General features: G+C 43.8%; 1 protein-coding gene across 1 annotated transcript in view; it reads left to right on the plus strand.

Annotated features, from left to right (window-relative positions):
* The first annotated feature begins 304 nt into the window (after positions 1-304).
* Positions 305-15600, plus strand: part of LOC115057485 (disks large-associated protein 1-like) — a 54164-nt gene continuing 38868 nt past the window's right edge. Inside the window, exons 1-4 of the mRNA XM_029524630.1 lie at positions 305-1061; positions 1098-1239; positions 1462-1723; positions 14954-15168. Of these exons, the coding sequence (XP_029380490.1) occupies positions 305-1061; positions 1098-1239; positions 1462-1723; positions 14954-15168 (1376 nt within the window). The remainder of the gene's footprint in view (positions 1062-1097; positions 1240-1461; positions 1724-14953; positions 15169-15600) is intronic.

Here is a 15600-nt window from a genome sequence, read left to right on the forward strand (position 1 = left end):
CTTCAAATGCTTTACAAATGACTGTAGTGTTTGGATGCTCCTCACTTTGGTGACACAGAGCTACTGAGTACTGTGACACATTCTACAGGCTCTACAATCATGGTCTTGCTTTGACCTATTAATGTTGCATTCATTGCCTTCCTGCATTAACAATTTGGCCTGTTGTTCCTCTCTTCCTGTCTTCCAGAGTCTGCAGCTCTCCTCTCAGGGACAGTTGTCTGCAGCCCTCCGCTGACCACAGGCCCACTTGGCATCTTTCATCCATATCATTCTTCTTTCCATCCACCTACCCCTTCTCGCTGTCATGAAAGGCCTGTCCAGTAGTCGGAGTCACCATAATGTGGTCTCCTATGAGCCGTCGTATGATCCACTTGGTCACCATGTTGACCGCAAGCCATACTTGATCAGTCAGATGGACATGCCAGTGCCCATCCCCATGCCGCATCCAGCTGAGCTGCCCTACTACAACGCTCAGCGCACCTCGTACCCCTCAGACAGCAACAGCATCGTCCCATATGGAACCTTCCCACGGAGGTGCCACTCCACCTCCTCATCTCACCATCCTGAGGTAAAGGATGAGTGTATGGCCATGGTACCATATGTAGGAGGAGGAGGGGGAGGAGGAGGAGGAGGAGCTGGAGGAGGCTATGGAGGTAAAACGCCCACCCGGGTATCAGCAAACTTTGCAGACCCGTTTGAGCGTCAGCTGTCATTTTCCCGGGACGGCTATCACACACTGCAGTACAAACGAGGAGTGCTGGCCCACAGTGGGGGGATGGGGGCCACCAACAACAACAATGACAGCCCAGGGAGAATCCGCCACCTGGTCCATTCAGTCCAGAAACTCTTCACCAAGTCACATTCACTGGAGGGTCCACACCACACCCAGTCATCTAAGGGGGCCAATAATGGGAGCGTTAATGGTGGTGGTGGTGGTGGAGGAGGTGGTGGTGGTGGTTCAAGGGCCAGCCCAGAGGGTGAAACTCCACCAGTGGGAGTGCACCAACGGAAGCGCAGCAAGAGCCGTGAGCGCTGTCGATCAGCGGAGCCCAAGAATCGAAGCCACCACCACCACCACCACCAGCTCCACGGCTCAGCATCTGCTCCGGGCTCCGGGTACTGGAGTTCAGATGACAATCTGGAACGGGAGCTGTGTCTCTACCACCCTCACCACCACCAACCTCCACCCTCACCCTCTCCCTCCATTTCCCCCTCGCCCATTGCCATGACTATGGGCAGGTACCTTGGCAACAACCCAGACAAGTTCCCTCAGACTCCCCTCCACGGTCTCTCCACCTCGCAATCCCAGCAGTACTTCATGATGGACCCTTATGGCACACTCAATGACCACACACACACTCATGCACACCATGGCCACACACACCACCACCCTGCACTCAAAGCCTCCCGGAGCAACAACGATGTGAAGTTCACAGCGTCGTCGGCGTGTGTGCCGGTTAGTGGTAGCAGCAATAACAGCGGTGGCGGTGTCGGTGGAGGAAGTGGCCCCTTGCTGCCGCTGGGTCTTGTGGACGGACCCCTTGTGAAGAAGGGGGCGTGGTCATCGAGCCTAACGGTGAGCAGGGCCCGAGAGGTCTACACCAACAACAGCAGCCACAACCAACTACGAGCCAGCGCAGGATCCGGTAACCTAAACCTAGATAGAGCTCTAGTCAAATCTAAGGGCAGTCAGCAGCAGGAGCGCTCTTGCCATTTCTTACAGGTAAATAATTCCTTACCGATTCCCATCCAAAACCAATTGATTCGCCCCTCCCCCCTCTGTTGACCCTTTTCTCCACAACTTACTTTCCTCACCAATGTTTCCTCTAATTCAGTGGTTTCCAGTCCTGAGACACTCCTTTCACTCCTACCAAACAGAACTCCCTCAGACAAGTTATGAGGAATCACCCATAAATCCCAGGATACCAATTCATTAACCTTGAATTATGCAATTAATTGAGTACTCCTGGGCCTTTGATAAAGCTCTTTTAATATCTGGTCAGTTATAAACAGTGAGAATTATAATTATTTGTTCCCATGATCACTTCTTGCTCCTAACATCCCTGTACTGGGACTCTAATGAGAATCACAGTCTGCAGTAGATAAATGTTCTGAGGTCATTGGGCAGACTTAGCTAGCTCTACTATGCTCGTCAGTCTTTAATTATACAGGTGTTACCTCTCCAGCTCAGCATCCAGGGCACTGGGGCATAGTGGTAAAGCTCAGCACCTCCTAATCTAGAATTCACACTCATCAAGTCATGTTAAGCTTTAGAAGCAGAGAGTGGTAAATGAACAAACAAGATCCACTGGGCAGAGTAACCACATCAGTCATTTAAAAGGTCAGCAGTCAGTTTACAGAGAGTCAGAGTTCAAATCCTATGGTTCCTATGGTTTTACAGGAGCACATTTAAATATAAAAGGTTTATAGGGGTGGGAGTCCTGTAAGTGCGAGGGCTTTACAGAACCACTATTGCAGGGCTCAGTGGGTCTGTAGTGTGGTGGAATGATCTGAGTGAAAGTCCACGTTCAAACTCAGTCGCTTGGAATGTTTGTTTGGAATGAAAACTGCAGCTCTGACTGGAGACCCTGACTGGACATCACTGCTAAGGCTGGGGACACACTAAAGCTGCTTTGAAACTTTCAGCAGGAGTCACCACCTTCATAATTTTAACACAGCTGTCAGCTTTTCATCTTTTATTGATACATTTGTATTAGATATACATGTATATCTGTATATTATATATTTTAACCATATTTACGACATGGACCCTCTGATTTAAATCATTCAAAGTAATTTTAGCTGACATGATGTCTCATAAGGGTTTGGGCTAACCCATGCACTTCTCAATGATTTGTATGTAAAATAACATTTTAGAATAAAGCTCAAGGTGACATCATCAGATGATGTTCATTCATAGTGTTATCATACAGCAGCTTGAAACTGAATATTAGTAAGATAAAGCAGAATATATTATGTTTTTTGACTAGTCAATCAATTAATTGTTTCAACTCGGATTAGTATATTAAAACACTTTCTTTCCTATAATGTTTAGTTTACTAGGTCTGTATGACTTCTTTAAAGACTAACCTGACCTGGGGCCACATTTATAAATAATGTGTACGCACAAAAACTTGCGTACGCCACTTTCCACACAAAGGTTGTGATAAACAAAAAACAGACTTGATGGGAAATTTGCGTACCTCTACACAAACTCTGACCCATGCGTTGGGACATTTTGGAGGAAAAGGTTATTTTTCCCAGACAGGATGGTGGTGAACTGAAGTCAGGCTGAAGAAATGAAGAATGGAAGAACGATTATGTTTTTATTATTGCCTTTCACACATTTCCTTTCAACCCGAATCACGTGTTAGAGCCATGTCATCAGAATGATTTCATTCAACAGTGTTATTTTGCATTGGACTGAGTAATTGTTTGGGAAACCTCAGTGGAATCAAACAGAAAATTTTAAATCAAAATCCCTTCTCTATATTTTTTAATCACCGTCTCCGTCATATTGTCCACTCCCGGAGCGCAGGAGGAGGAGAGGACTGCTCGGCATCTGCCTCACATGTGTAAATAACATATTTTCCTGTGATACTGTGAACACATTATCAAATGCCAATGAAATTGGTGGGAATTGGTGGGAAATTGGTGTGGGAAAAAAAGCCATTAACAACCTTTAAACTTTATGCTTTCCTGTTCTCAGTTCGTCAGCTCTACTTGATGCTTTTCATAACGAACCAGGCATAAAGAAAAGGGTAACGTTCGGACACTTCAGTCTAAAGAATATTTTTGATGGTGGGGGCTCACACGAATTGATTAAACCTGTAAATACAGCGGTGAGCCATGTGCGTAATGCTGCACCATGGCACTGTTGTGGCTGCTGGAGGACTATGCCAATGGCAGGATTAGGAGGGAGAAGGCCTTCAGGGACCATAACAATTTATTGGCCCATGATGATGACTGTCTTATGAGCCGCTTTAGATTCCCTAGAGCTATGTGCTGAACGGGGTCCAGCATTAGAGAGGGCAACGCGCCAGAACCAGGCTATCCCGGTGCAGACGCAGGTCCTCACCCCGTTTTTAAATGTGCAAAATGCAGGAGAAACTGTCTTCCATGAGGTCCTTGCCTGTGCACAATCAGTGGTGGAGTGAGCACTTTGGATTCATCTGTGCCGCATTTTAAGAGCTGGTTACACAATGTGACACAGAGGAAGGGTATCCCCCACCCCCCAGCATTATGACCCGGAGGCAGAGCCCCCTTCAAGACAAGCGGGATGTGAACAGGGTGCAAGACTCCGTCAGGATGTAATGCAGCATTTATAGACAACCATTACATTTATCAATTGTCTCACCTCCTCCGTCAGGTTGTTGATTGCTTGTATTGTTCCCCTTTGTAGCTGCAGGATCGGTGAGCACCCGACCGCCCACAGAAAACCTTTGCCACTCACTTTTTTTTGGGCCTCCACCTCACTGACAAGCGTCTCCACTTCCGCCTCAAAAAAATTTCTTTTTTTACCTTTTCTTCCTGCATCTGCCATCGTTTCCAACCAAACATAACACTTTAACCTTATTTTCTTTTTTTATTTTAATGTTTCGCAAGTTTCGAAAGTTTTCTTTAAGTGTGTGTATGCAAGGTTTTATAAATCTGAATATTTCCTGGCTTACGCAAACTTTGGATTTTGGGGGTACATACACTTTTAGTAAAAATCCTACACACAGTTTTATAAATGAGGCCCCATGACGTGTCAGAATCCCATGGCCACACGCACCATGGGGCCAAATCACATGTACTTAAGTGTTAAATTTAGACGGAAGAAATAAAATCATGACTCATTTTAGAATAAATCTTATTATTGGGATATCCCACATATTTGATCCAGTATCAGTTATGTTTGTTACCTCGTAACCAATGCTAATTTCCTCTTTACATATCCACAGCTAGTGGAGACCATGTCTCCTTGACGACCTATCCACAGCTGGAAAACACCACAGCTATGTGGCGGAGCCTGACCAATGACTAGGCTGACCTTAACTCTCCTGTCTTGCTTTAGGATTACAACTGCAGCTATAGTTCCCATGGTTACTTAAAAGTTACTGTAGGATGTGGTGGTGAGGGAGTTTCTGTGATGTGGCCTTTGGTGAATGCAAGTATTGACATTGACTTCTTTTTCTGCTTCTTAATCTAGACTCTTTAGACTCATTAGTAAATTAGCATTTTTCTCTGGACCTCTAGTCTTGTGACCTGTTACCTGTGTGAGCACTACAACTTTATATTATTATACATAATATCTGTCAGTACCTATTACGATTGAGAACAAATCATAACAGTAATGAAAAAAAAAAAAAAAAAAAAAATCATCCAATATTTTTATCATAATGCCAAACAAGAACCAGATAACAGTGAGTCCTGGTTCCACAACCAGTTAACGGTCCAGACTGAATCAGGTCTTGGTGTGTCCACAGCCTTAGAGGGAACATTGCACGCTGTCACCAGTCTATGACTCTGGTCCCTGAAGGACCCCCACTGCTCTTTTCCACAACACCTCCCTTCGTGCCTTTTCTTCACTCACCCAACTCACCTCCACGCTTCCCTTCAACCCAACCCCCTGCCACCCACCAACCCACCTCCACCTCCTTTACTTCCTGTTGGTTTGGAGAGCCTTCCTCTTCCTTCTCCTATTCCTCCTCTGTCCTCCTTTTGAGTTGAAGAGAAGTAAGTGCAGAGCCAGTAGCAGCCTTACTCTCTGAATGCTAGGTAACAACATGAACTCATGAAGACCGACATCCTCTCCTGTTTATAGACTTCATTTTTAATTTAGTAGTTTTCCCCTTCCTGCCTCTCCTCAGTCTTTGTGTCTTGGTGGCTTTTTGTTGTGCTGTGCTGTTCTGAGGTGCTGTATAAATGTTGGGGAGGTGTTTAACTACATGTACATAGAAAACAGAGGATGCTAAGAGTGCTTAATGATTCATGCCAAGTCTCTGAAAACTTATTTTTATATTTGTATTGAATTGGAGAGAACAGACTAGACACATTAAGTAGCTCACTCACTCCTCTGTTCCTTAAGTTCATTTCCTGAAACTGTCCTGTAAACGGTGAAACCATTGGTTGTCTATAAGCAGTTTCCTATGACCTCATAGTTAGGTTTTGTGGCTAGGTAACATCTAGTTGTCACAGTAATTACAACAGTAAAAAAGGTAAAAAAAAACAAAAAAAAACGGGGTACAGTAAATGGAGCATCATGGTTGGGGTGGTTGGGCCAACAACTCAGGATTATGACACAGGGGAACAGTGTTTGATCCTGGTACATAGGAGCTAAAGTTGTTTTTATTAACCATGACCTTTCAATAAAATTAGCCAATATGGTGGTTACTGTCAGGGTGGAGTTCTGGACCAACAGTAGCGAGAGACTGGAGAATGAAGCAGTTTCAGAGGGTTTAATAATGATCAGGCAACAAAGGGAGCAGGGAGAAAAAAACCCCTGTGGTACAGAAAACAAAAAACTCAGGAGGTGGTGGCAGAACACTGGAGACGATGAGGAGACTGGGCAGAACGTTGACTGGGCTGAAGCTTAGCACTCCGGGTAAGCAGAGTCAAGCCAAGGTAGGGCTCATCTAGGGGTTGTGATTGCTGATGATACATAACAGGTATGCCTCATGTGCCCGGGGTGTGAGAAGCCAGCCACACCTCCTGCCACACAAGGGAGGAGACCAGGGAAACCCAAACAAAAACCAGGCCATAACAGTACCCCCACCCCTCTAATGGACGCCCCTTAGCATCCTACCAGCCTTGTTAAGGAAGGAAGCATAGAAATCAGACAACAATGGGAGTACTCTTTGGGACCGTGCCCTTCTTGTTCGACGACATACTGATAATCATCGATGAGATGGTGCGGGGGAGAGGAGCGAACAACAAGTTTCAAAAGAGAAACATGAAAATCAGGAAAACAGGATGTACCTAGAGTGCTGCAGGAAACTTGAGTCGGATGGCACTGGGATTGACTATTTGGTCAATAGTGTTGGACCCGATGTACCTGGGAGTCATCCTCTGTGAGTCCGTCTGCAGGGGAAGATCTCAGGATGACAATAAGACCTGCTGGGCCACCTTGTGCTCTGGGAAAAGTGTCTGCCGGTGGTCCACCTGCCGCCAGTTCCGGGTAGCTGCCCTCTATAAGGCCACTCAAGCTTCCCTTCAGACTCTGCAGATTTGATGAAACTGGGCTCAGACTGAAAGTATTGCAACCTCCACTTCCTGATTGTGGAACAAGGGAGGCTGAAAACCATGAGTGACTGATGAGTGATTAGCAGAGCTAATCAGGGAATTGTGTGCATACTCCACCCAGGGCAGGTGGGTGGACCAGGAGATGAGAAGCCACACAACTCAATGAGGAGTCCAGAGCCTGATTTGCTTGATTGCGGACCATTGGACTGGGGGTGGTACCCCGATGCCAGATGGTGAATTGGTGAATTGGGGTCCTTGCTTGATACAACATCCAAGGGTATGCCATGATGGTGGTTTACATGTAACATGAGTAGGTTGGCAGTTTCAAGGGCTGAAGGGAGCTTGGGGAGAGGTATGAAATGAACTACTTTAGAAAAACAATCTACAATGGTCAAGATGGTGTCATTTTCTTCATTTAGGGGGAGTCCCGTGACAAAGTCAACCGCAATGTGTGACCAGTGTGACAGTGTGGAATGGGTAGGGGAGGAGTCCAGCAGGCCGAGCAGGCAGCAATGAACTCGTGGGAACAATCATAGATGGCCACCAGAAACATTGTCTTCGAAAGGCTAGGGTCCAGTGAACACCGGGGCAACTTGTATGAGTGTTCCCAATGGAGACCTCACAGAGAGTGGAACAAGCATGTGGTTGAGGGGACATCCATCTGGAGCTGGATGTTCCTGGAGAGACCCTTGAACCTCCACGTCATGTTTATGCTCCCACCACACAGGAAGATCATCTCCATCGCCCCTTCTTCCTCCTCAAGGACAAACAGTTGTGAAAGGGCATCGTGTCTCTGGTTCTTTGAACCAATCCGGTGAGTAAGGGTGAGATTGAATCTCATCAGGAAAAGAGCCCACAGAGCTTGACGGTGGTTCAGTCTACGAGATGAGCAGAGGTAGTACTTTTTTTTTTTTTTGATCAGTCCACACAGTGAAGGGGTGGACTGTTCCCTCTACCCAGTGCCACCACTCTTGTAGAACCAGAACCAATGCCAGTCTTCTCAGTTTGACCGCAGTCAGATGGCCCCCACTCCTGAGTCTTAAGGCTCATTCATGCTCAACATACGTATGAAAATCTATACGTCCATTTCAAACAATGTTAATGTCACTGCTCACATACTTTCATGTGTTCTTTACGTTGACCTTGATATTAACCAATACATCCAACAACAAACAACAGACTGAAACAAACATGGTCACTGTGGAGGAGGTATTGATAGTGTATATCTCTAAGACAAGCGGAGGCGGTAGTTGGTGAGTTAAATACTTCTCAACCGGAGGACTGAGAATTTTTTTCTCTAGTATTGCCAATGAGAGAAATTGACAATGACCGTTATTCCCAGTACTGTCTGCCAGGACCAACACATAGGGACAAACATTATATCATATATGTGCTTAAAGTTCCTCATCAACTCGCACAACCTCGCTTCAAAAAGTTCCGCCATTGTTATTTCTTCTTTGTGACTGGAGCTCAGTGATGTGATAGCAACACTTCTCCCACGGTTTCTGATGGTATTGCTCCATTTGGTCCGTAAGCTTTATGGAAACGTGCAGAAATATGGAAGAAATGAACGCGGAGTGCGGACACAAGGCTCCGAGCGTATCAATATGCATATTAAATGTTGAGCATAAATGGGCCTTTACGCATCTACCTCAACCACAAATTTAAGTTCTGGATCTGGGTGGATCAACAGGCGCATTAGTAAGCATTAACTTCAGCTTTTCAAAAGTTGCCTGAGCAGCCAAAGACCATTTGAAATTTCTCTTAATTGAAGTAAGCTGGGTCAGGGGAGCGCCAAGGCGGCTATAGTTCTTAATGAATCTTATGTAAATGTTTGCAAAACCCAGGAATTGCTGCAATTGTTTGCGAGTGGAAAGAACTGGCCAGTCCTCCACTGCTTTCACTTTCACTGGGCTGGTCTGAGCTGCCCCTTCTCTATCACATAACCCAGGAAATTCAGGGTCTGGAAAACAGGTGGTGTTCAATCTAAAAGGCGTTACCAAATATTCAAAGGACCCAGGTGTGTGTTCAAAGCAGTTTTTCGCTTGTTCCCCTCTCTGATTTGGACGAGGGCAGGGTTTCTAAATTAACACTCGCCAACCCTCCAAATGCGGGTTGATAAAAACTTACTAGCGAGTTTGGCCAGTGATGCATGAGGCAATCGTGTCGGTCAGATATACTCTACGCTTTGTTTTGTTCTCGGTCGTTTGTACCCCTGGCAGTGATTCCTACATTTCCAATAAATACTATGCCATAATGCTACGTAATGGCATTTAATACGTCTAACCCTAACCCTGCACGAATGCCAGTATTTCACGCTAGTCTAGAGTGCAACCAGCGCGACAAACGAACAGAGATAGATAATGAGAGGGAGGTAGATAAAAAGCTAACGTAAAACGTAGTTTAATGTTGAAAGTAAAACTAAACTAAATGTGCCGGTGTTTGAACTTGGGACAGACGAGGTTGAGCGAGAAGCAAGAGAATAGAGGGGATACGGACAGCGGCGAGTGTGTGAAACGAAAAAAAAAGAAAGTTTAACGTCACATGGCTAGTGGAAATTCTGATTGTCAAAATCAGACTATATCAGTTATTATTGGAACCTTGAGATGATCATCTAATTTTGAGGAAATACTCATTTCAACTCAAATCTTAATCTTCTACTAAACCTAACCAAGACATGGCCATTATTAGAGTAACTATGGCCACAACAGTCGGTACACTACTTTCAATGAACCCCTGGGTGTTTATTATTGTTACCACGATAACTGAGGTCTGTTCTCCTATGTGGCCACAGAGGCTGGAGAGTCTATTTTAGGTTTCTTGTTTAGGGTCTTGTTTTTCATCAAGATTACAAAATTAGTACTGAACTGATTTACACTACGCTGGATGGATGAATCACGAACTGGAGAATGACTGTTCTTATACTGGTGTTCTTAGCAGGATTGATCCTGGAACTGACCTTTTGCAAAAGGCCCGCCCCCCTTAGTTACTGTTGCTATGCCCGTCAGCACAGTGTTATGGCGGGGAGAAGTAGCTCGGAGGCAGTCAGTGACTCTTTTTGGAGCAATACCAGGTCGAGGCAAAACGGGTTGCAATATGCAGTGGAGGGATATATTCATAACATTAAACTACACAAAGAGGGGGACACTACAACTGTCGAGGCAAAAGCATAAATGGCTAAATTAGAAATTAGAAATGAGAAAATATTCAAAAGCAATTGAAATAAACATTTTAGATACAAGTAATTAAAATACTGCCAACCTCTGTTTACGGTACCTGGTTTCTATTACCTTGTATACCGTAAAGTTATATAATCATCAACCTTTATTTAACCAGCAAGTTGCAATAACAGTAACATTAGGCTGTATGAAATGTATTAGAGTTATATACTGTACTTCAAATCAAATATTTTTGTCATGTAACGTTCCTGTTCTTTGGGGGGCTTTCGACAGGCTCTTAGCTGATCGCTAGTCTGTTTGGGTACTTGGGTTGGGGTACAAAATGCTACATGAAAGATGAAAGTTTAAACTGCCTGTTGGGATGCTATGTTCAATGTTGATGTAAACTGACGAAATATAACATTAGAAAGAAATGGCGTTAGCCTAGCCTAGCCTAGTCTTGGAGCAGACGTATGCTTGTTGATTTTTGTGACATTTAGCTGCGGGGGCCATCCACACTGCTTGATCCATTGTAAGCACCGCTCCTGTTGTGTTTTCGGACAAACTGTCGGACTCACATACACCATCGGCACATCGCTTCACCATTTAGCTTGTTGGAGATCTGCAGGTCTGCAGCTGGACGGATCTTGTTTGCATAGTAACAGTTGCTGGGATGTATCACATCAATTTGGGATTGTGAGATCATTTTTGTGCAGCTTCCATCAGTCTTTAAGCGAATGATATTTGGATCTTGATCTGGCACATTAATGCCAATCCTAGTATTAGGAATGCCTCCAATCTTGCCTGAAGTACTGGATTAGTAGGCCAGAGAGTGCATGTACTGATCTGATTCCATGTAATTAATTAATACACTTTATAGTTTCATAGCCTTCTCTAATTAAACAGATAATTGTGTGTTTCATGATGTGAACAAAAGTCATTTCTACTCAGTGAGAAAACATTCATTCATTACACCTGAATCTGTGGTTATGACACATTCTAATCTTATAATCTAATATGTTAAAATTGTATGTTATTATTATTTGAGAGTAAAACATAAAGATATATGTCAAAGAAAACAGATGAGTAAAAATGTGTATAAATTCTGGTGGATTTTTTTCAAACAAAAAGCAGAATTTGACCTAATGAGCTGATAAGGATCTTGTATGATAAAAGATAACTCATCATCAAAAAAAAAAATCACTTTCTTTTTTTTCAGGGCTTACACTTACTCACTCACTTTATGTGGGGCTGCTGGAGCCAATCCCAGAACACACTGGGTGGGGTACACCCTGGACAGGTCGCCAGTCCATCAAAGGGCCAACACACAAGGACAAACAGAGACAAACAACCACTCACGCTCACATTCACACCTACGGCAAATTTAGCGTTGTTTAGGGCTTACATATGTCCGAATAAACCATGAGCTTAAGAGAGTTAAATCACCTCCCCTGCTACTGCTTTTGTTATCTATTGTGTGTCTGTATTATGCATTATAAAAATTTATGTGTGTGCATGTTTCTGTGTGACTGTGTCTGTGTGGTCAGGGTGTCTGTTGTACACATATATGACACACATCATTGTTATTGGCAGATTTTAATATTAGAGAGAGTTTATCTGATTTTTTCTTAGGTTTAATTAGCTTCTATATTGGTGTCTCATCATTGTGTCAATGCTTATCTGTGACCTTTTTCTTCAGTAAACAGTGGCATGAATCGGTGAATCACATAAAATAAAAACATGTGGAAGCTTACGGACATATCCATCCAGAAATACCAGTGAAATAAGGAAAACATGGTGCCGATGGGTCAGTGCTGTTGAGCACAACACCCTCATTCCTGCTTTAATTGGCCCTGGTCATAAACACTCACATTATTCCAGCTTTAATTTGTAACTTAATGACACCAGTTCTCTTGAACCCAAACCTCAGATTGAACCTTTCATGTATCAGTGGTCATAAGAATGATATTGACCAAAACTCTTTAACGCCGGTTCTTATACAATTCCTTCACTTATTACTTTACTACTTTCTTTACGATTTGTAATTTATTAACCTGACATTAAGGTTTGTTTGAATTCAGTTTTATATTTAAAGCCAGTCACTTTACTGCCTCATTATAATCAACAACCTGTCATCAATATAATTAGATCTTGTTCCAAGGTGCTTGCTGATTGGCTCATTGACACTGGTGAGATTTCCTAATTTACACCTGAGGTATTGAATGAGTATTGAGTATTGATCCTGGATAGAATCATATTCACTCAGAAAATTCAGAGTCCAGTACCCCGATCAAAAGTCCAGGTCCCAGAGGAAAACATCAGCTTCACTAAACGACAATGTTTTTAAGCCAGTTAATGATTCTTAAAAGACAGCAGTGGTTACTGTGGTAACTGACTACATGAAAGGCACAAATGGGATCATAGGAAGTGCTGTGTGTGGGCAGGAGACAGAGATGCAGTAGACTGAGTGTGTATGCCTCTTGTTTGTCAGTCTCAGCGATCAGGGATGCTGGGATGCTCAGATTTATTAACAAATACTTAACATGAATCGGACAGAAAGTGTTGTTTGTTAGAATTAATTACAGACCCCGAACTCTGACATGAATATGTTTAATCAGTTAAATGAACAAATTCAATCCAAAACTGCTGGAAAGTGTCTTCTCTTGTTTTCTTCTCCTTTCTCTTTTTCTAACATTTGCTCGTGGTTACAGCAACTTTGATTTGAAATCAAAAAAAGAAAGCAACAGCAGCAGACAATGAAACTTACGTTTCATTGTGCGTAAATTAAATTTAGGTAACCATGGTGATCATGATTGGAGAGGCTGCTCCATAAAGCCTCTGATACTGTCCTGAGTCTGAAAACCTGAATATAGCAGATGATGGTTTAGATAAGACAGCTAGTGGATCTTACATCTGCCATAAAGTGATGGTTTTGCCTCATTATTTAAATTTAAAGCTCTAATACAAGAACAGCCATTTATGAGCATGAAGAGGAAGAGGAGAGGAGAAAACTGGGTTCACCCAGAAACTTCAGATTCCTCTGGTTTGTGTCAGCCAGCAGCAGCATGTGGTGTCAGAAGAACACTCAATCTGCAAATTATTATTCTCAGCATCTGATCATCAGACACAGTACCTGTAATTTCTAATACTGCAGCCTGAAGCCATAAAGCCAAACAAGTGTTGCCAAGGAAACAATGTACAGGCAGTAATATGAAATACACACAGGATTCAGCACGTGGACCTGCGGTTTTCACGTACTGTACAGTCTCTGTGAATGCCACATGCACTGATGTTCATTTCTTGAACACCGCTGGTTTTATTGCTGAGATGCATCACGTCTCAACATGGCTCAGCTGTGAGGACGGAGTGAGCAGCTTCTTCACAGTATGTGTGGAGCTGCAGTGGAAGTGAGGACTGTGCGTGGGTGAGAATTGCTGCTGATGCTACTGCAGCTGGTCCTTTCCCCGCATTTGCTTTTTATAGCCAAACTGCTCATTTGTGTCTCTTTGACGTCAGACACACACACAGAGACACACATACTGAGAGAGAGACATTTATCCCAGCAGATCTGTTCCCTCTGTGATTCACATGTAATTAGTCAGAGTTGTGGTGCAGTTCTGCAGCTGTCTGTCTCTGTTGTCTGTCAGATTTCTCTGGCCTCCAGTCCGAAGCAGCAAACACTCACAGGTTTGACTGGAGTCATTCCAGCTGGCATAAGGAGGCATAGAGGGTGTGGCTAATTAAAAATAATGAGCCATATTGTCTTGTTTATAAACCTAACATAGTAGTTTAGCACTGTCTTATTAATAATAATGGTCCAGGTGAGAAACAGTCGTGCTCAGTCAGGAGAAATACTCGCAACCTGGATTCAGAAACCGATCAGCCATTCAACTAGAAACTGCTCTTTAGTAGTCATCTTTCTCTGTGACTTTGCCCATATCACACAATTACTATAAGACTCTTTTTCTCTCTCTTTCAGCTTTTCCCTATATATGTATATATATGGATCAGGTTGCTGAAGCCAGTCAGTTTTGCATGTCACAGGAGGATAATTTATTATGGGGACCAAACTGGAACTGGGGTGTACATTGGGCCAAAGATTTTTCTTTGCTATCTGGGGTGACGCTGAATCTTTGTGAGACCATGAAGATCCAGTGGATTTGCTCTCTTATTTATAAATGTGCAGATATTGACAGTAAAACCATTTACCTTATCTCAGCTGTGTGCTGATGAACTCATCTGACTCCTGAACAGCAGATGTATGAATTAGCCAGACAGAATCTCAGAGGCGTAAACTCCCTGCTAATTAGTCCACCGTGTCCCACGGCAGTGTTTGTGTGTTTGTGTTTGTGTTTGCGTGTGTGTTAGAGAGAGAAAGACAGAGAGTGATACCAGTCATCAGTTTAGTCCAGAATGTGTTATAGTCTTGCTGCTGCTGCATGTTAGCTCTGTTATACAGCTTCATGTACCATCAGGACAGTCTAGGGAGCCAGATTGGTGGCTGGGACTCAGACAGCAGTTGCATGGACCCTGCTGACGCCATCTCTCTGTCCTGTCTGCCTGCTCCTCAGGTACCTCAAGATGAGTGGAGCGGTTTTTCTCCTCTGGGAAAAGAGGACGACATCCCCTGTCGGAGGATGAGGAGTGGCAGCTACGTCAAAGCCATGGCTGAGGATGACAGTGGAGACTCAGATGGGAGTCCCAAACCCTCCCCCAAGATTCAGGCACGGCGGGCCAGCTACCTGAAAGCCACACAGCCATCTCTGACTGAGATGACCACACTGCAGTAAGCTCTATCCCACTGTTTTTGTGTTGATGATGGGCAGGCCTACGTTTTCACTTGAAAGAAAAATCTGCTATTTCTTTCCTTGAGTTTGAATCAGTTTGCACTGGAGCCAGATTTCTGCAAAGGTCTCAGAGTATGTTTCTGTTATCATATGTCCTCGTCAAATCTATATACTGACTATACTCTCTAAACTTCACATGTGACATGAATTTGGTTTCAATGGCCGACGTAATGTAAAAATTAAAGGACCACCAAGGCCTCCACCTGGTTCACACCAAGGGTCAACCCACTGTAACATGACCCATTGGACTGAGAAAAGTAGGGCCCTTTTCACATAGGCATTAGTCCTGCGTGACTTCTTTTTACAACCAGTGGCATTTCCCACTAATGGTCATTAGTTAGAATACCACTTCAACTGACAGTTCTCATTTT

Source organism: Echeneis naucrates, chromosome 17 (genome assembly GCF_900963305.1).
Source record: "Echeneis naucrates chromosome 17, fEcheNa1.1, whole genome shotgun sequence".
Classification (NCBI taxonomy): Eukaryota; Metazoa; Chordata; class Actinopteri; order Carangiformes; family Echeneidae; genus Echeneis; species Echeneis naucrates.